Source organism: Hemiscyllium ocellatum, chromosome 4, assembly GCF_020745735.1.
Source record: "Hemiscyllium ocellatum isolate sHemOce1 chromosome 4, sHemOce1.pat.X.cur, whole genome shotgun sequence".
Classification (NCBI taxonomy): Eukaryota; Metazoa; Chordata; class Chondrichthyes; order Orectolobiformes; family Hemiscylliidae; genus Hemiscyllium; species Hemiscyllium ocellatum.
The window spans coordinates 28069158-28089777 of NC_083404.1; the positions used below are offsets into that span (position 1 = coordinate 28069158).

At 41.4% G+C, this 20620-nt stretch overlaps 1 protein-coding gene across 2 annotated transcripts in view; it reads left to right on the forward strand.

Annotated features, from left to right (window-relative positions):
* deptor (DEP domain containing MTOR-interacting protein) overlaps positions 1-20620 on the forward strand; it is an 81533-nt gene that overhangs the window by 16596 nt on the left and 44317 nt on the right. For both annotated transcript variants that reach the window (XM_060822840.1, XM_060822839.1), the window contains exon 3: positions 18960-19138. In XM_060822840.1, coding sequence (XP_060678823.1) covers positions 18960-19138 — 179 coding nt within the window. The remainder of the gene's footprint in view (positions 1-18959; positions 19139-20620) is intronic.

Sequence of the window (20620 nt, forward strand, 5' to 3'; positions counted from 1 at the left end):
CCCCCCCCATAATTTTATACAACTCCGTCAGATCAGTCTCCACTACTCCAAAGAAAGCAACCCCAGTCTATCCAATCCCCCTCATAACTAAAATTCGGTATCCCAGGCAACATCCTGGGATAGGGGCGGCACGGTGGCACAGTGGTTAGCACTGCTGCCTCACAGGGCCAGGGACCTGGGTTCAATTCCCGCCTCAGGCGACTGACTGTGTGGAGTTTGCACATTCTCCCCGTGTCTGCGTGGGTTTCCTCTGGGTGCTCCGGTTTCCTCCCACAGTCCAAAGATGTGCGGGTCAGGTGAATTGGCCATGCTAAATTGCCCGTAGTGTTAGGTAAGGGGTATATGTAGGGGTATGGGTGGGTTGCGCTTCGGCGGGTCGGTGTGGACTTGTTGGGCCGAATGGCCTGTTTCCACGCTGTAAGTAATCTAATCTAATCCTACTAAATCTCATCTGCACCCTGTCCAGTACAGTCAAATCCCACCTGTAATGTGGATTCCAGAACTGCACACAACACTCTAGCAGTGATCTAACCAACATTTCACATATTTCCAGCGATAACTTCCCTGCTGTTAAACTCCATATGCAACTATAACTTGTCATTAAAAAATGAACTCTGGTGACTATGAATTTAATATCTGCAGATACTAAAGACTGCATTTCAACAAAGGAGATAATGAATATCACCTGAAACGTCACCAATGATTGCAATAGCAGTGTAGCCACAAAATAATTTGAATTGAGTAACTTAATATTAAAACTTATGAAATGTTCTTACTACAGTATTTCTTCATGCAGATGACCACCTTTTCTTCTCGATATCCCAACCGCTAAAGCACATGAAATGTGGTTAAGTTCACTGAGCTCTGTCATCAAAACAGGAGCTATGCCGATAGACAGCTGCTAGTTTCCACAGTTTTTTACAAAGCACATCTATCATTATAACAATATCGGTCAACTTGAGAAAGCATAAAATGGAATTGCATAAATATTATGCTTTCAGTCTGAGCATCAGCGAAACTGGAAGCTAATCTTGGTTGCAGAATCTTCCTGAAGAAGGGCTCATGCCCGAAATGTCGATTTTATTTTTTTTTGTATTTATTTTTTTTTTATTTTATTTGTTTTTTTTTCCCTGCTCCTTGGATGCTGCCTCACCTGTTGTGCTTTTCCAGCAGCACATTTTCAGCTCTGGCCTCCAGCATCTGTAGTCCTCACTTTTTCTCGTGCAGAATGTTTTCCTGTATTCCTTCAACTAGTTGATTGCTGTTACTATACCAAACATACACTTCACATGTTTCTGAAACCACATGAGCATCACCATTCTGCAAGCTATCAGGCACATGTTCCGGAGTAGCAGAAGCTTTATATGTAAGATATAAAGTGATGTGTGGCACGGTGGTTCAGTGGTTAGCATTGCTGCCTCACAGTGCCAGGGTCCCAGGTTCAATTCCAGCCTCAGGCAATTGTCTGTGTGGAGTTTGCACATTCTCACTGTCTGCACGGGTTTCCTCCGGGTGCTCCGGTTTCCTCCCACAATCCAAAGATGTGCAGGTCAGGTGAATTGGCCAGGCTAAATTGCCCATCGTGTTAGGTGCATGAGTCAGAGAGGGGTGGGTTACTCTTTGGAAGGTTGGTGTGGACTTGGGCCAAAGGGCCTATTTCCACACTGTAGGGAATCTCCTCTGATGCTGATCACAAATAATATTGTGAACTTAACTGGTAAATGTTAAACAAACAGTAAAGTGCACAGTACCATGATACATTAATCAAAATCGCATTTCCAAAATGAGCTGGTCCGGATGACTTCAGTAAGTTGAAAAAAAATCTGGCAAAGGTGGATTAGAATTAAATATTGATATGCTAAACTGTAATTCAAAACTGAGACCTTCAAAGTAGGTATCGTTTGGGTGCAGAGCAGATGTACTTACATGAGGTGAGTAAAGGCTAAATGAATAAGGGTACTTGCAAATTTGAGTAAGTTAGCGTAGGAAGTGCTGAATTATCGGTTTTCAAATATGAGCCCACTTTAAGACTTGAAAACTAATATTACCAAGAAGTCACCATAAACAAAACAGAATAACACTTCAGTATATATAATTATTAAAGTTTGTATTTATAGATCTGAGTTTTTAAAGTCCTTTGTAACAATGTTATTTTATGTACTCATGTAGGACTTCCCCCAGTGCATTTTCCGGTGGCAGAGGACGGGCTGAAGAGTCTCTTTCCTCTCCACCCACTTCTACAGCTACTTACTGCTGCCACCCTCCTTTTGGTCTTGTTACAGGTGTCTGAGGCAAAGTTGCAAGTCCAGGCTCAGTGTCTAATACAATGGACAGAAAGAAGCAGAAACATAATCAAGTTTGAAATCTATGCCAGTCCTTTCAAGGTCAGACAGATGATCTCCTGTTTTGATTCTGCAGTGACTGAGTGAGTTTCCTTGCCTGTTTTGCTTGAGCACAGTTGGTGCAGAAATGCTGCCTTGGAAGAGAGGGAGCTCATGCTGTTGCTTCCATACCCCCCATTGCAAGCCACAGTTTGGGAACCACGAAAATACTTGTCCTGGGACTGTTGTCAGAGAGAAGGTAGAAAGCAGATTTGATAGACATATTCGTAATCATAGGGGAACTGCTCCGTGTAGATGAGGCAAAAATCTTTCATGAGTGAAAGGATCAAGAATCAGAGGGCACACACTTTGTGGCAATTGGCAAAAGAAGCAATAGTGAGATAAGAAATATGTTTAGCGTCTGGAATGCATTGATTGAGAGTGTGGTGGAGGCAGATTCGATGATGGCTTTCAAACAGGATTTGGGTAATTATCAGAATGCTACAGGGTTTGAGGACGGGGCCGGTTTCCTCTGAGTGAATTGTTCTTGAAAAACGCCAATATGGTCACAATGAGTCAAATGGCCTCTTTCTGTGTAATAAGCATTCCATTAATCTGAATGGTGTTTTATTATCTGTTTAAAAACAGTCACTCCAGTGAAAGAGGGTGTTGTGGTTGGACTTTCAAAGGCACTTGACAAAATGCCACGTAACAGATTTGGAACTTGTGAGATTAAAGATGTTGCATGGAAATAAAACTGGCAGTGGAACAGAAAAATTGTCATTTTTCAGATTGAGGGAAATACATGGATATCAATACTTTTGCTCCTTTTGATGTATATCAGTGTCCTGGACTTTTGTATCACAGGGTATAGTATAAAATATTATGATGACACAACTTTATCCTCTCTTTATTTCCTATAGTTAATGACACACTTTACGAGGGTACGGACATCAACTGCGATAGGCAGATGCATGTGAGATGAAATTTATCTCCGCTAAATATGCAGTGATTAGATTAGATTAGATTAGACTTAGTGTGGAAACAGGCCCTTCGGCCCAACAAGTCCACACCGACCCGCCGAAGCGCAACCCACCCATACCCCTACATTTACCCCTTACCTAACACTACGGGCAATTTAGCTTGGCCAATTCACCTGACCCGCACATCTTTGGACTGTGGGAGGAAACCGGAGCACCCGGAGGAAACCCACGCAGACACGGGGAGAACATGCAAACTCCACACAGTCAGTCGCCTGAGTCAGGAATTGAACCCGGGTCTGCAGGCGCTGTGAGGCAGCAGTGCTAACCACTGTGCCACCGTGCCGCCCAAATCTTGTTGGTTGGAAGAACTGAGAGAATGAAAGTCATAATTTTCAAAACTATTTTATTGAACAAATCCAACTTGGGTGTGCATAAAATCATTTGAAGTTGGCAGAGCAAATCATGAAGGTTGTTTTAAAAAAAGGCACTCAGCTTCCTTGACTTTTATAATCAGAGGCAAAAAAAGTCACATTAGACCTTTTGTTTCAGGCTCCGATAGAGAATTATGCTTGACTCTGAGTTCCACACTTTAGGAAGAATATCAAGCCAGAGAGAGAGACTGGAGAAAGGATTTAGCAGAAGGATGTGAGCGACACCATTTTTGTGGCGTGACTTGATAAAATTAAATTGTTATATTAGAGTATTGAAGGTTATGCAGAGTTCCATAGAATTTACAGCCTAGAAGGGGTACAGCCAGCTGAAGTAATCCATCCCTGCATTTTTATGCCACTCAAATATTTTTCCAACTTGGTCATCTACCTGTATAATCTCTTCCCTCATCCGCTTATCTAGCTTTTGCTTAAATGCTGGTCATCTCGGTAATTTCCAGTGGCAGTAAATGCCATTCTTACAATGCTAGATTGAGAAATCTTTTTTTTCACAATTTCCTGTTTAATTTCTTGGAATGTCTACATCTACTTCTATCACAATCATTCATAATTTTGAAGATCTTTCTGCCTTTTCACCCCTTGAGAAAAGAGAGCTAGCTTGTTTATCCTCTCTGAATTGGTTTAATTTTGCAGTTCTGACTTTAATCTTGTAAATCTATTTTTATAACTGCTCCAGTGTCTCTGAATTGTTTTTACATCATGGTGACAAAAGCTATCCATAATATTCCATTCACGGTTAGATTTGTATTGAGCGCGATTTTCTCTGGTCTTCAATTCTGTCCCTCCAGAACTAAACCTTAGTCTTTGGTTTCCTCCTTTCGTAAATGGGCTGATTAACTTTGCTGCTTTCAATGATTTAAAAACTTGTTTTCCTGATCCGTCTGCTCCCCTGCTCCATCTGTATTCTTATTTTCCACATAATAGGTGACCATCTTGGTTTTTCGAAAATTGTAAAATGTCACATTTCATTCACCAATCATTTGCCCATTTTGCAAGTTCATTAACTGTCTCGTAATTGTCATTTGAGTTAAGAGCAAGAACAGGTCTTTGACATTTTGAGCCTGTTCCACCAAATAAAAAGATCATGGCTGATGTGATTGTAACCCTAACTCCATGTTCCTGCAAACCTCTAAGCTATCACCCTGTTCATAGCAAGAATGTGTCCACCTCTGCTTTCTCAGTCTTCCTCACTGTTGGCGACACCCAGTTTGGTGTAACCAGCAAATCAAGAAATTGTCATTTGAATCCTAACAATGAGGGATCTACAGTACTTCTGCCTAGTGACCATGGTGCACTTCTTGTGTTACTCCATCTCTGAAAGGAAAAGGTCATGGAACGTCGAATCCCTACAGTACAGAAGGAGGCCATTCAGCCCATTAAGTCTGCACTGACACCTGAGAGCATCCCTCACAGACCCAAATCCCACTATATCCTGTAACACCACATTTCTCATTGTTAATCTAGCTAACCTGCACATCTTTGGACTGTGGAAGGAAAACCGAGCACCTGGGGGAAACCCATGCAGATACGGGGAGAATGTGCAAACTCCACACACATCACCTGAGAATGGAATTGAATCCGTTCTTCCAGCCTCTTGCCTGTCTACCCTGGTACTGTGAGGCAGCAGTGCTAACCAATGATCCACATTACCACCTCCTACATCGCAAAGAATTTGCATGTATTTACTGCCATCTCCAGTCTCGAGACATTTATGAAGAATTTATTTTTCAATGAAAGACTTACTGAACCTGAGCTATTGTTGTTTTTTTGCAGGCAAGTAAAGCAGTCAATTTATTCACAACAATGTCCAAAATCAGTAATGAGATTATTGCACAGCCAACTGCTTTTTGTTCATGAATAAATCTTGGCATTGACCTGTTGATGTTGGGAGAACTGTACTTTTTTAAATTGTGTACCCCACCAGTAACAGACTGCCTGAGTTAATGTCTGTTTCGGTTGCCCCAGTGCCGTGCTGAAGTGCCAGTTCAGATTATGTTTGCAGTGAGGTTAAAAACTCTGAATGGAATTTGATGGGATGGCGAAGAGGAGCTAGTATGGTATTGGGTTGTGAATATATACTGTACTAAATAAGCCATTCCTATGTTTCCTTTTATGAGGATGGTTAATGGATAATATGGTTCCATGGAGTCAGCTGTAAAACACGTACCACAAATATGCATTCAAAGTCGAATTAGCTTCAAGATGGTCACCTGCGCCCACACGTCCCCTCTTGCCTCCATCCAAGGCCCCAAAGGAGCCTTCCATATCCATCAAAAGTTCACCTGCATTTCCACAAATGTCATTTATTGTATCTGTTGCTCCTGATGCGTTCTCCTCTACACTGGGGAGACTGGATGCCTTCTTGCAGAGTGCTTTAGGGAACATTTCTTGGATACCTGCACCAATGAAACGCACCACCCCACGGCTGAACATTTCAACCCCCCCCCCCCCCCCCCCCCCCCCCCCCCCTCCCAATCTGCTGAGGACATGCAGGTCCTGGGCCTCCTCCACCGCTGCTCCCTCACCGCCCAACATCTGGAGGAAGAATGCCTCATCTTCCACCTCAGAGGGCATCAATGTGGACTTCACCAGTTTTCTCATTTCCCCTCCCCACACCTTACCCCAGTTCCAACCTGCCAGCTCAGCACCATCCTCATGACCTGTCCTACCTGTCAATCTTCCTTCCCACCTATCTGCTCCACCCTCCTCTCTGACCTATCACCTTCATCCCCATCTCCATCCACCTATTGCACTCTTAGCTACCTTCTCCCCAGCCCACCCCTCTCCCATTTATTTCTCCGGCTCGGAGGCTTCCAGCCTCATTCTTGATGAAGGACTCCTGCCTGAAACATCGATTTTCCTGCTTCTCGGATGTTGCCTGACCTGCTATGCTTTTCCACTTTCATCTGACTCTGATCTCCAGCATTCAGTCCTCACTTTCACCTACTACACAATTAATGGCATGAGGAATTTGTGTACAGTAATGTTGGTGCATGGTTATGTTGAATCATCTTGAATCAATAAGCACCCTGAACAGGGAAGAAGAAAAACTAAGGGAGACATGAAATTTTGCAACATAAATAGCTTCCACTTATCAAGCAGTAAGTGTTGTAAGGTAGCTGTCAAATCTTCTTCTAAAGTGGCATTGCATTGATTGAACATTTACTTGTTTGTTGAACTTTTATTTTAGAGTTTGTCTTGCTACTGCATCCCTTATATGGAAATAAGTGTGTGAACTCCAGCAATAATTATTAGTAGGCAGTTTGACTCTGAACCATTAGCACTGATATTGATAGATTTTCACTTTACAATTTTATGGACTCGATGCTGAGTTCAACAATATAGATCATAACCACCACACCCATTTCTTTCAGAGAGCAGGTGCTGATAATGGTTCTACTAATGCTGGGATCCCTCAAGATAAAGAGGCAAACGATGGACCAAACATTATGATATTGAAGGTAAAGAATGCATTGTACAGGAAAATATTCAGGTTTAGATGATGTAAGAAGAGAACATTTAAAAGCCTTTGCATAAACAGAAATGTAAGTGATAAGAGATTTATAATATCATATATACCAAACGATATATTAATGACATTTGAGACCATCATTATCATTAAGATGCCTTAGAAATCTAAAACAATGATGTGCAATCATGTTAGAACTGTATGTCTAATGAATTGTCTCTTAAGACTCTTAAAATGATAAGAAAGAATCAATAACTCATTTTGAAGCAGAAATGAATGAACTACAGCCTGGGTTACATTCTTCAATAAATGCCTAGAAATAAGCAAGACCAATCATCATATATTGTACAGTGAAAAGGGATCAGTACTGTTTAGTGCCACAAGATAATAGAACTGTTACTAAAATGTGTCATTGACAGTAGAGATCTAAGTTGAAGAGTGTGGTGCTGGGAGAGCACAGCTGCTCAGGCAGCATCCAAGGAGCAGGAGAATTGACTATTCGGGCATAATCCCTTCATCAGGAATGTTAAGCTTGCTGCTCCTTGGATGCTGCTTGACCGGCTGTGCTTTTCCAGCACCACACTCTTGATTCTGATCTCAAGTTTTCTGCAGTCTCACTTTCTCCTAGTAGAGGTTTAGATTTATCTAAACCTCATGTTGCAGCTAAAAAACGAGCATTAGGCTAGAAAAGGGACAATCAAATGGGGAAAGGAAGAATATGGCAACACTCTGTCCTACCCAAAATATTTCAGTCTGTACCTGGAAGAAATATTCAAGAAGAGTGTGTACTTCCAGGGATGAAAATTTGAGGCAAGAAAAGAACAAACATGTGGTACACTGATGGCACAACACGACTTGCAGAATCAGAAGAGGTTGAGAATATGGATTGACTATGAACCACAAAAAGACAAAGTCAATGACCTTTAGAAGGAATACGTTAAAAGAAATGAGTAAACATTGAGCTAGATGGTGTAATCCTGGAATAATTAAATAAGTTTGCCTATTTAAGACAAATGATAATGTAGTAAATGTGATGCTAAAGTGAGGAGAGGATAGACATGGTCAGAAGTAATTTTGTGAAGGTGAGCGATTTATTAGCAAAATGTAAATTGAAGCTTGTAATGAGAAAGAAAAGATAAGGTGGTAAATTGTATTCACTTTCCTGTATGCATCAGGCACTTGCACAAAAGATGAATATCAGCGGAGAGATTGATGCCGTTGAATGCTAAAACTTATGTTTAAAAAGTCCTGTGAGACAGAGGTGCGTAAAGTCACCGGAGCAAAATACATCCTATAAGGTGATATCCAAAAAAGAGAATTGGAAGGGAGATGGAGGCATGGTGTAGTTGGGAGGGAAAGCGGGAGACGCCTGGTTGGGAGGGGAGTGGGAGAAGTGGGTAAAAGAGATGGGAGACAATGGAAGGGGTATAGCACTGTGGAGAACTGCAGGCAGGGTAAAATGTGACCTCTGATTGTAAGACATGGAATGAGAGTGAGAACATGGTCCAGATGAAAAGTCTCACCACATTCTTCACCCTCAACCCTGTTACATCTTGAACATGTTCCTCCCCATTCCATTTACACATGCATCATGATCTTGCACATCCCCAGCCGGAGCCTGGACACTTTTGGCCATAAGCTTATGTGTGCATGCATGTATACCTTGGTGTACCACAGTATGCCACTGAAAAATTCCGCCCTGAGGGACTGTTAGCTACATTTTGAATTCCATGATAATGAACACAAGTTACTTACCTGGCTGAGAAGTCAGCTGAGTTGCAGACAGATTAGTGATAATGGGTAGGTTTCAGCAGCAAATGACAAAAATTGTTCAGCAAGAACAAATGGCAAACAGTGGGGCCTCAACAAGTCATTAATAAGCAGTGAATAAAGTGATGGAATGTGAAGTTGTGAAGAAGACTTATAATGGACTCCAAACAATGTCTTTTTGTTTCTGTCTCCACTGATGCTGCTAGACTTGCGGACTTTTTGAATTCATTGTAGCAAAATTCATTCTGTAAAGTGATATTCAGAAAAGGAAGTGTTGCTATTTTGGCCATTAATCAGAGCTGAAAAGGTGCAAAGATCTCTTTTAGAAGGCAAACAGTGAATTAAAGCAAAGAAATGATAGATATGAATAAATTTAAGGGGATGGACAAAACTATGGTAAATGGATTTCAATGTAGAGGTCATCCACCTTGTATTTGTCAAGGATCCAATGAGGAACTTGCTAAATTGTGTAAAACAGGAAACTGCGAGGCCAGAGCGTTGAGGGACTACACACATGGATCATGAAAATGCACAGGCAAGTGCAGAAAGTAATCAAAAGGTCTATTGGGATGCTGCATTTTATATTTAGAAGGCTAGAATACAAGGGGATGTGAGTCATGCTTGTAATGGAGAAGCTTGGAGAGAAAAGACACAGAAGGGACAATTGTGCAATTGTCGGTGACAATGAAACAAATAAGGAAATAAAATATGTGTGTGTGTGTGTATATATATATATCTGGCTATTCACAGCTGCTCTGACCAGGAAATCTACTGTAATGGTAAATCGCACCTGTCTGTCTTGCGCCTGGTTTTATTAGGCCGGAAGTATCGTGAACAGCTTTGGGCACCAAACCATATCTTCTTGAGGAAGTGACATGCAGACATATTGGAATCCAGGATAAAGCTGAGGAAAGAAGACACAAACTGGTTCTTTTGGAAGATTAGTGGGCTATTGAACAAGTGTTGATGATATTGAATATACGGTAGATAGACAAAGCAGTTTTCACTAGTTGAACAGTCTAGTGGTCATTGTCTAAAAAACTGAAAGCCAGATACTTTTCCTGATGAAAATTCTGAAACAGCACTTCATGCAAAGAGTGGTAAAAGCTTGGAACCTCTTGTGTAAATAACAATTATTTATCTATCCTATTTTTATAATTGAAATGACAGGTTAGCAGTGATATCACTGAATGGTGGAACAGATGTGAGGGACAGATTGGTCTTCCTGTTTCTATGTTCCTATAATGTTTACACATGAACCTGCTGAACCAGCCCCAGTCCTTAGATATTCAAATAAATATACTTGGCTGTGACCCTCATTCAATACTCCATCAGTCACTGCAGCTCTCACCCAGACTGTTTAATTTGATGGAGTGATTAGCCGTATTGAACCTTCCATATGCTGTCATTTTGTGCTTGAAGCAGGTCTCTGAATGAAATTACTCTTGGCATTTCTAGTTCTGCGACTGACATCACTTGTAATAACTTTTACTTCACCCCATCTCATTGAATGGCACATGCCTCACCAAAACAACTTAGCTCAAATTATTTAAAACAGTTGACAATCCTGTGGATTTGCAAAGCTAAGTGTCAGAGAAAGGGTCAGAGTTCACATTGGTGAACAGTACAGTGGTGTGGAGATGTTACTGGGTGTCATTGTTTCTGATTCTACTATCACTTTGCTAATTAAGAACAAGAATGTAGAATGTGGAACAATGCAGCACAGGAACAGGCCCTTCAGCCCACCATGTCTATGCCAGTCGGTTCCCTCAACTCAGCACCGCCCTCCTAACCTGCAATCTTCTTCCTAACCTCTCCGCCCCCACCCCACTCCAGCCTATCACCCTCACCTTGACCTCCTTCCACCTATCACATCTCCATCGCCCCTCCCCCAAGTCCCTCCTCCCTACCTTTTATCTTAGCCTGCCTGGCACCCCCTCCTCATTCCTGATGAAGGGCTTATACCCGAAACGTCGAATTTCCTGTTCCTTGGATGCTGCCTAACCTGCTGTGCTTTAACCAGCAACACATTTTCAACTATGCCAAACATGACACCATTCTAAACTAATTCCATCTGCCTGCATATGGTCTGTATCAGTCTATTCCCTGCCTGTTTATCTGTCTTCAAATGCTTTCGTAAGATCAGTGTGGACGGAATCCACTACCCTACCTTCATCACTTCTTCAAAAAACTCAATCAAACCTGTGAGACAAGACCTTCCCGCACAAAACCATGCTGACTGTCTCTAATAATTCCATTCTTTTCCAAGTGCGAGTAAATCCTGTCCCGAAGAATTTCTCCAATAATTTCTCTACCAGTGATGTAAGGCTCACTGGCCTATAATTTCCTGGATTGTCCATTTTACCCTTCTGAAACATTTAAAGAAACACTTAGCGACTCCACAGTCGTCCGTGGCCTATGGCTAAAGTGGATACAAAAATCTGAAGCAATTGATGTAGTTTATGTGGACTTCCGGAAGGCATTTGTCAAGGTCCAACGTAGAAGGTTTGTCTGAAAGGTAAGATGATGTAGAGGAACCGGTGTTGGACTAGGGTGGGCAAAGTTGAAAATCGCCCAACACCAGGTTATAGTCCAAAAGGCTTATTTGGAAGCATTAGCTTTTGGAGCACTGCTCCTTCAAAGGCTATAGGCAAGTGCACATAAATTAGATTAGTGCAGTTTGATATTTGTTAATCAGCACAGAAGTTGGGGTCGCAGGGTCTGTTTCAAAGCTATATGACACTAAATGCTTCAATTTTAAAGAGATGCAGAAGGACAGAGACTTGAAACTGAATCTTACAACTTTTTGGCTAAATGCAAGCTGTGTTGAGTGTTTTGGATAATCTTTGGCTGCAAGACCTAGCATTGTTTAGTCATATCTTAGCCAACTCACCTTTTATAGCCTACCTATCCCACCCCTATGTAGTCCCTATTGCATGATTGTAGTTACCCAAAAGGGGTGGTGCAAAGGTGGAACATCCTCTTCCCTGGGACAACTAGAGAAGGCCACAATACCAGACCATGCCAGTTTGGTCTGAGGTTGCCATTGGGTCGGTGCATTCTTGACCATCTGGAGGAATGTGCAGCAATGTCAGAAGAAGGTCAGTGATCTTCTTCACTCAGTCAGTGTAAGTGCCACCATCTTCTCACACATCCTCACATTCAGTTTTTTAAGGCTTGAAACGTTTTTCCCAGTTCCCCCTCGTTCATCCCAAATCTGTAGTATCAATAGCTCTGCATGTCCTCAGTACTGTCTACTCACTGCACAAGAAATAGCAGCCATGTCACACATGGGCGGCACGGTGGCACAGTGGTTAGCACTGCTGCCTCACAGCGCCTGAGACCTGGGTTCAATTCCTCCCTCAGGCGACTGACTGACTGTGTGGAGTTTGCACGTTCTCCCCGTGTCTGCGTGGGTTTCCTCCGGGTGCTCCGGTTTCCTCCCACAGTCCAAAGATGTGCGGGCCAGGTGAATTGGCCATGCTAAATTGCCCATAGTGTTAGGTAAGGGGTAAATGTAGGGGTATGGGTGGGTTGCGCTTCGGCGGGTCGGTGTGGACTTGTTGGGCCGAAGGGCCTGTTTCCACACTGTATGTAATCTAATCTAAAAACGTACATCTCCTTTAGTACCTGTTTTTCTCTCTCATATCAAGAGAAAACTGCCCCAATGGAGCAGAAAAAGGCATGATGGTGGTAGGCTGCCCAAATTTGGTTCCTCACTCCTTATGAGTGGATCCTGACTGACTGACTGAGACTGAAAATCAACCTTTTTGGGCATAAGTCCTTCATCCGGAATGAGGCATGTGATGAAAGGCTTATGTCCGAAACATCGATTCTCCTGCTGCACAGTTGCTGCCTGACCTGCTGTGCTTTTCCAACACCACACTCAACTCTGATCTCCAGCATCTGCAGTCCTCACTTTCTCCTCCTGACTGACTGTGTCCAATCCCCCCATGGAACTGGAAGGTGCCTGTGGCATATATACTGGGACCTTCTGAGAAAAGGCTATCTCCATTGACTTGGCTGAGGCCTACTGACAACCATGATTAGTTTCCTGGCTTTGTGTCTGCAGTAATAGCATGGCAAGACAGTAGTACTGACAAAATTAGCACAGCAAATGCTGGAGATCAGAGTCAAGAGTGTGGTGCTGAAAAAGCACAGCCGGTCAGGCAGCATCCGAGGAGCAGGACAATTGAGTGGCCAGTGACCCACTCTGACTTGCATGTTGAGAATTCTTGAGTCTAGTTTGTTCAGTAAATTTGTTAAGATAAGAAGCTGAATATTAATAAGGTGAGTTGTGCCACTAATAAATCATTGAACAAGCAATAATCACCCTTAATTGGCAACTTGCTGCTGCCAACTGAGGACTTGTCTCTGCTACGCATGTAAGTTGGAGAGATGCTGCAGTCTTTGAATAGGCTTCTCAATAATTCTGCTACAAATCTGACCATAGCTTTCAATACAGGCTTCAGTAAGATTTCACGCACTTGCTTTATGTACTTACATCTTTGAATGTGATAAGCTAAGTAGGGAAGATTTATCAAAAAGGGTCCTTGGTTTCATAATTTGAAGCCTAGATCATCTAAGCAAGAATTTATGCAAACCTATATAAAACAATGTTGAGGGCCCATTTGGAGAATTGTAATCACGTGGGGGGGCAGCAACACACTTTGAAAGGATTTAAATTGATTTGATTTATTTATTGTCGCATGTATTTTGTTACTAAAGCTGTCAAGGCCTTGGTGAGAGTCTTGCTAGAATGGTAGGAGCATAAGCTAGGAGATTTGCTAGAATGGTACTGGTTGGGGTAAGCAAGACTTCAGGTGTATTGAGAGACTAGAGAAAATATGGTAATTCTCTTTGACGATCAGAAGATGAAAGGAAAAATTTGATACCAGATAGGAGTTCATTCTCATCTGTGCTACTTATACTGAAACCTGCAGGGTCCCTTTGCAAGCTTCACTCCAGTCTGAAAAATTCACTCAACATTACTCTCCCTCTAATCCCTGAACTAACTTATTACAAAGTCTCTTAATGTCATGGTCCATGTATTTTCCAAAGAAGTTCCTATTTTGGTACTTACAAGGGGACATAAATTTAAGGTGAAGGGTGGAAGGTATAGGGGAGATGTCAAGGGTGGGTTCTTTACCCAGAGAGTGGTGGGGACATGGAATGCGCTGCCCGTGGCAGTGGTAGAGTCAGAATCATTGACAACCTTTAAGCGGCAATTGGATAGGTACATGGATGGGTGCTTAATCTAGGATAGGTGTTCGGCACAACATCGTGGGCCGAATTCTGTGCTGTATTGTTCTATGTTCTAAATAATTTTTCAAATTCTTAAGATCAGCATCAACTCTACTTTCAATAATTCTTTCCACTATGCCATCAAAAAACTTAAATCATGTCTGTTTAACTGATTGATTGATTGATTGATTGATTGTCTTTAACGAGCTTGCCTGTTTTTACCCATACTTCTCCAGGTGAGAATTTAATTTGTTCTGGATGGTGGTCCCACTATTGACATTCAATTGGGCTTTTGTTAACGGGTTTATGGTAGTCCTTTGAATGTTAACACTGACAATTCTTGAGTCTTCTGATGTCACGGAAATATAAAGGATGTTTAAAGATTGTAATCAGAGCTTCAGTTATCTCAGTCCTAGCTTCCCTTAATAGCCTAGTTGCCTAGTTAAAACAAAAGAAGCAGCATGCTTTTCATGGTGAGGTGATCTCATGACTGATGGCCAGATTAATGATGTGCTGTCTGTGCATATCCAATCTTGAATAGTAATGGATAATTTAAAATCTAATATGAAGAAGCTCCATACCCATCCTCACAATGTTAGAGCCAGCACAAATGTTAAAGATGAGGCAGAAGCATTCACAACCATCTTGAGCCTGAGGTGTTGATTGATTTTTTTTTATTGTTGTCACGTGCACCAAGATACAGTGAACAGTGTTGTTTTGCGTGCTGCACAGGCACATACAAAGTGCGTCAGGGCAGAGGAAGAGTGTCGAATAGCGTTACAATCACCGAGAGGGAGATCAGAATGAACATTTGCGAAATCTATTCAAAAGTCTGATAACAGTAGGAAAGAAGCTGTTCCTGAATCTGTTCGTACGCATATTCAAACATTCTTCTGCCCAACGGAAGAGGGTGGAAGGGAGTATAATGGGTGGGAAGGATTGATCATGCATCTGAACTTCCATCTGAGGTCAATATCATCTCAATGCCAGTCTTTAGCCCATTTAATTCCTTCCACGACATCATGATACAGTTGACCATGTTAGACAAATGAAAGGTTATGGGCCCATACCATTTCAGTTGTAATGCAAAATGCTCTGGAACTAGTCTCACCTCTAGCCAAGCTGGCCCAGTAGAGTTACTGACCTCTGACCAATTTTCAAATTTGCCTAGTTTTGTCCTGTCCAGTGTGAACAGGATAAATCCAAATTTGGCCTATTATTGCTTCATTAGCTTACTTGTCAAATCATCATTAATGTGATGAAAGGTGTCACCCACAGTGCCAACACGAATATACTGAGCAGTGATGCTTAAGTTAGGTTTCACCAGGGTCACTCCACTCCACTCCAGATCCCATTGGTGTTTTGGTGAAAACATGAACAAAATGTGAAATTCCAGAGTCGAGGGACACGTTATTTATTTGCACATCACAGCAGCATTCTGACCGTGAGGCGTGAAGGAATATCACGGAAACTAGAGTCACTGAATCAAGATGGAAAATTTGTCGCTGGAGTCATAACCAACACAATTACTGGATGCCAAAGTTCTCAGCCTGAAGAGATCTCTGCAGGAATTTCCTCAGGATCGAGACCATTTTCAACTGCTTCATCAAAGACCTCCTGCTATCTAATATTCAGAAACTGAAATACTGGTTATTGATTCCAGTACACCATTTCATTTCAATCAAGAATTGGACAACATTCAATCTGGCACTGCTAAGTGGCAAGTGACCATGCAAGTGTGTTATGGACCAGGCTAGACCCCCTCAAAATATTTTAAGAAGCTAGCCTAGACCCTCTCTCTTTTTTTTTTCTTCTTGTTTTAAGGGCAGATGTAAAGTGGACATTCCAAGTGTGATGTAGCTGGTCAAACGACTCGCCATTAAATAAAACAGAATTTATTTTAATACTACTGTTGAAACACTAACAAAAGAAAACGGAATTTAGAAGAACATTACTCTTTTAAAACCCAGCCAACACTATTGCAACTTAATGCAGCTGTTCCAATCCCTGCAGTCCAGAACTAGAGGGCATTGATTTAGTGAGAGGGGAAAGATATAAACGAGACCTAAAAGGCAACTTTCACACAGAGGGTGGTACGTGTATGGAATGAGCTGCTGGGGAAGTGGTAGAGCTTGGTACAATTGCAACATTTAAGAGGCATTTGGATGGGTATATGAATAGGAAGGGTTTGGAGGGATATGGGCCGGGTGCTGGCAGGTAGGACTAGATTGGGTTGGGATATTTGGTCGGCATGGACGGTTTGGACCGAAGGATCTGTTTCCATACTGTACATGTCTATGACTCTGTGGAAGAAGTGGCCACTCCCCTGCCATTGTTTTCAAGTAACCATATCCAGACCGACTGGAACCTCGGCCTTTACAACCCCATCTTGAAAAAACCCAAGGACAACATAACCTTGTTAAAGGGGTAGCGTCATCACAAGTCCAACTATCTCCAACAGAAGAGGCCCACCACTTTCGTTGAGAAACAGCAGAATTACTGCTGGAGAAGGATGAGGCCATGGAGGGATCCAAACACATGTTAGAGATTTTTTTTTAAATTTGAAGGGTTCGTCACTTATTTTGGTTAGTGAGCTCATGAGTAATGGTGAGTTTGAGTTAGGATATGGCAGCAAAATTTATTTTAGATAAATTCAAATTTTCTAAGAATGCACTGTGGGAGACGGAGGAGGGGAGCAATAGAAAAGTCAAATCTGAAGGTGACAAAGGTGTGGTTGCAGGTTTCACGGTTGAGGTCTGAGGTAAGGGTCCATTGGTGATGTTACATAATGGAATTGTGTGGACATGGTGATTGAGAAGATAAGAAGTCAGAACATTGGCTGGGGTCATTTACACCAACCTAGTTTAGTCACGGCGGCTGGATGAAAGTTGGGGTTTTGTCAGCACCAAAGGGACAGGTTTCAGTCTTTCCGATCTTTAATTAGAGGAATGTTCTTGTGTTGGAAGTTGGACAATCAGAATGACAAATTAGAGACAGTATCAGGGTCAAAAGAGGTGTCAATGTGTGTGCATAACCTGATGCTCTTTTGGATGATATTGCTTTTGGGCAGTTTGTGTAGGAGAAATCATAAGGGATTCTCTCACTCTTACTCAGGAGCATAGAGTGGGAACATGCAGAGGGATTCTACTGAGCTGGAAAATGGGGAGAATGGTTTTGTCACTTAGTCAAAAGCTGCAGACTAGTGCTGAGGGGTGAAGGGGGGTGGAGTTTCTGTATCATGATCACAATCTCGTGGAATGTAATTTCTAACATTCAAAGATCCTTTCAGGCACTGATTGGAAAACTTCAAATGTGGAGGTGTGAAATGGAGATAAGAATAGGGAAGGTAGCAAAACGTTCAAAGATAGATTTTTGAAAGAGACGGTGACAGCACATTTGAAAAGGAGCAGTATATTAGCTAATACAGAGGTCCAGAAAGGGATGTTTAGTGGTTACTAGTTCAGTGGCATTTGCCTCCCAGGCTGCCTTTTGCTGTCTGTTCAGTCTTTTTGTTTGGTTGCTAGGTTTGCCTCATTTATAAGAAGGATTAAATTCATGGACTTTTCTAAATTTGAGTTTGCATTGCATGTTTCTAGTTTTTGGCACTCTCCAATACATCATAGTTCATTGAAGTTTTCTGTAAAGTATTTCTCCAGAATACTGTATTCTTCAGAACAACTCATCCTCAGATCTTTAACCTTTCATCATAGACAAGGTTTCTTAAACTTGGTATTGGTTTGATATCTTTTTTTTTTGTACTGCCATGACTACTTGCAAAATCTTGCTATAATGTATTGATCAAGTAGGACTTGGCATGCAGGCATGTCACTGTTATGAAGTCTATAGCACAGGAAAAAAAGGTTAGTTGGCTCATTGAGTCTGCGCCGGTCAAGACAACACACCTAATTGCTCTTAACCCATTTCCCAGCAATGGGGCATAGCCGTGTTGTTGTCATTTCTTGGGGATTTTGTTCTTGATCTGGCTATATATCCCCAGACCTGATTAACTTCAATTACTGTATTGCTAACTTCAGTGAGCTAACTGTCTGAACTCTATTGTAGCCTGGAATTGATCTTTTCCCAATCCCATTTTCTTGTATGTTTTCCTCCATTCAATGTCATTTTGCTGTATTTGTCCATTGTTTCAATTTATTTGGTTTCTTGTACTTGGTGTTTCTTTTATTTGAAATATTCTCACCTCTTATTACTTATTTCTGTAGCTTTCTTTATTATACTTTTTCAACCTATAGGGGACAGCACAGTGGCTCAGTGGTTAGCACTGCTGCTTCACAGCACCAGGATCCCAGGTTCGGTTCTAGCCTTGGCTGACTGTCTGTCTGTGTGGAGTTTGTACATCCTCCCCGTGTGTGCTCTGGTTTTCTCCCACAATCCAAAAGTGTGCAGGTTAGATGAATTGGCTATGCTAAATTTTCCATAGAGTTAAGTGCATCAGTCAGAGGGAAATGGGTCTGGGTGGGTTACTCTTCAGAGGGACGGTGTGGACTTGTTGAGTCAAAGGGCCTGTTTCCACACTGTGTAGGGAATCTAATCTATTACTGAAATCTGAATTTTTTCATATTCTGCCAGTAAAGATGAATCACTGGGTGTTATGAATCAACAATATTTTGAATTTCATTTGCTTGGAAACCTTTGGTGACTGCAAGAGAATATTTTAGAGTTGAAATGTTATTTTTATCATAAATTATTGCAATTGTACTTTCAGGCTCAGGCTTCATGAAGAAAAGATTATCAAGGATCGTCGATATCACCTTAGAACCTATCCAAATTGTTTTGTGGCTAAAGAATTAATCGATTGGCTGCTAGATCACAAAGATGCTGCTGACAGGAACATGGCAATCAAGTTGGTGCAGAAACTATTGGACCACGGTGTCATCCATCATGGTATGTTTGCATCAATATCAAACAATTCAAAAGATCATTATTTTCATGTCAATGACTGTGTGCTTCCTACAATAAAAAGTTACATGTAAATTTGGTGGATATGATTGTGAGGAAACCCAAATTTAACTTTTTGCTTTTTCCATATCCTTTTTTTTTTGTTTCTCAAAATGTTTGCCATTCCAAGCAGCTAATATTTTGATGTAAGTAATCTAGATCCAGATGCACTGATTAGTGTAAACCTTGCTGTACAATCCACTTTTATGTTAAACAAAATGACTTTACATTACATATTTGTAAAGCATGCAAAGTCAGACTGACCCCCATGTTCTATGTGGTACGGCCTGGCAGGGCGCTGATGTGTTGTCACACAGTGCTTCAACGTGGAAATATTAAAATGTTTATAATACAGTTTGCTGCAAGTCAAATAAAATAAATGCTCATAATACATGCAGACTCCAATATTTATCATTTCCCTGTTGATGCTGCTCCATCTCAAACACAGCATTTGAGCGATGTGGGAATCTGATTACTTCCTGCTTCAGGGAAAATGAATTTCGTTTGCCATCTTCAGCTTTTCACCCTGCTCCACCAAACCTAGTCCCATGTTGGGGTCACAGCCAACGTTTGTGAAGATAGTTCAGGAAATCTCATTTCACACATTTGCTCTGCCTGGGATTTAATCAAGGGTGATAAATGTTTAGATTGCTATCAATTTTGCCTAAATGGAATGAATAGTTAAGTTACTGTAAATAATTAAGTTACTCTAAAGTGGTGGTTAGTTAAAATAGCTATAGAATCAAGTAAGTGATGCAAAAGACGTAATTGTTCATATTGTTAAAAGAAGTACATGTCTTTTTCAATACATACCTTTCTTGTTTGAGTAGGATTCTGTAAAGATGTGCATTACATCTACAGTGAGAAAAACATCAGATTTTCTTAAACTTGTGGGTTATTCAGGGAAAATTTTTATTACCTCCTCACATGGTTAATCTGTTGCCAATTCAACATTACTATGTTGTCAAATTAAACCAAACCAAAGATAGTATCTGTACTGTTTTGTTCATTAAACAATGTATAAATCACTACCGCTCCCCAAAACCTCTTATCTTTCCTGAAATCAAAAAATGCTGGACATCAGTGGGTCAGACAGCATTCATGGAGAGAAAGTCAGCCTAACGTTTCTCTTCATGGATGCTGTAATCTCCAGCACTTTTTTTTTGTTTTTGGTACAGATTCCAGCATCTGCACTAATTTACTCTTAATTCTCATTGTTCCTGTTGGTAATGACAGTGATCTGGCTATGGTTAATTGGAAAGCAGGATTGATAGGATAAAGTAGAGTGTTGATAAGAATCTCCTATAGATTGCTGCCGATGTAATATTGTGTTATATATAATAAGTCATTCCTGAAGCATCCCTAGCATAATGGCCTGGACTTTCCGATGGCATTTGGGAACCCTGTGGAATCCTCATTATAGAAGAT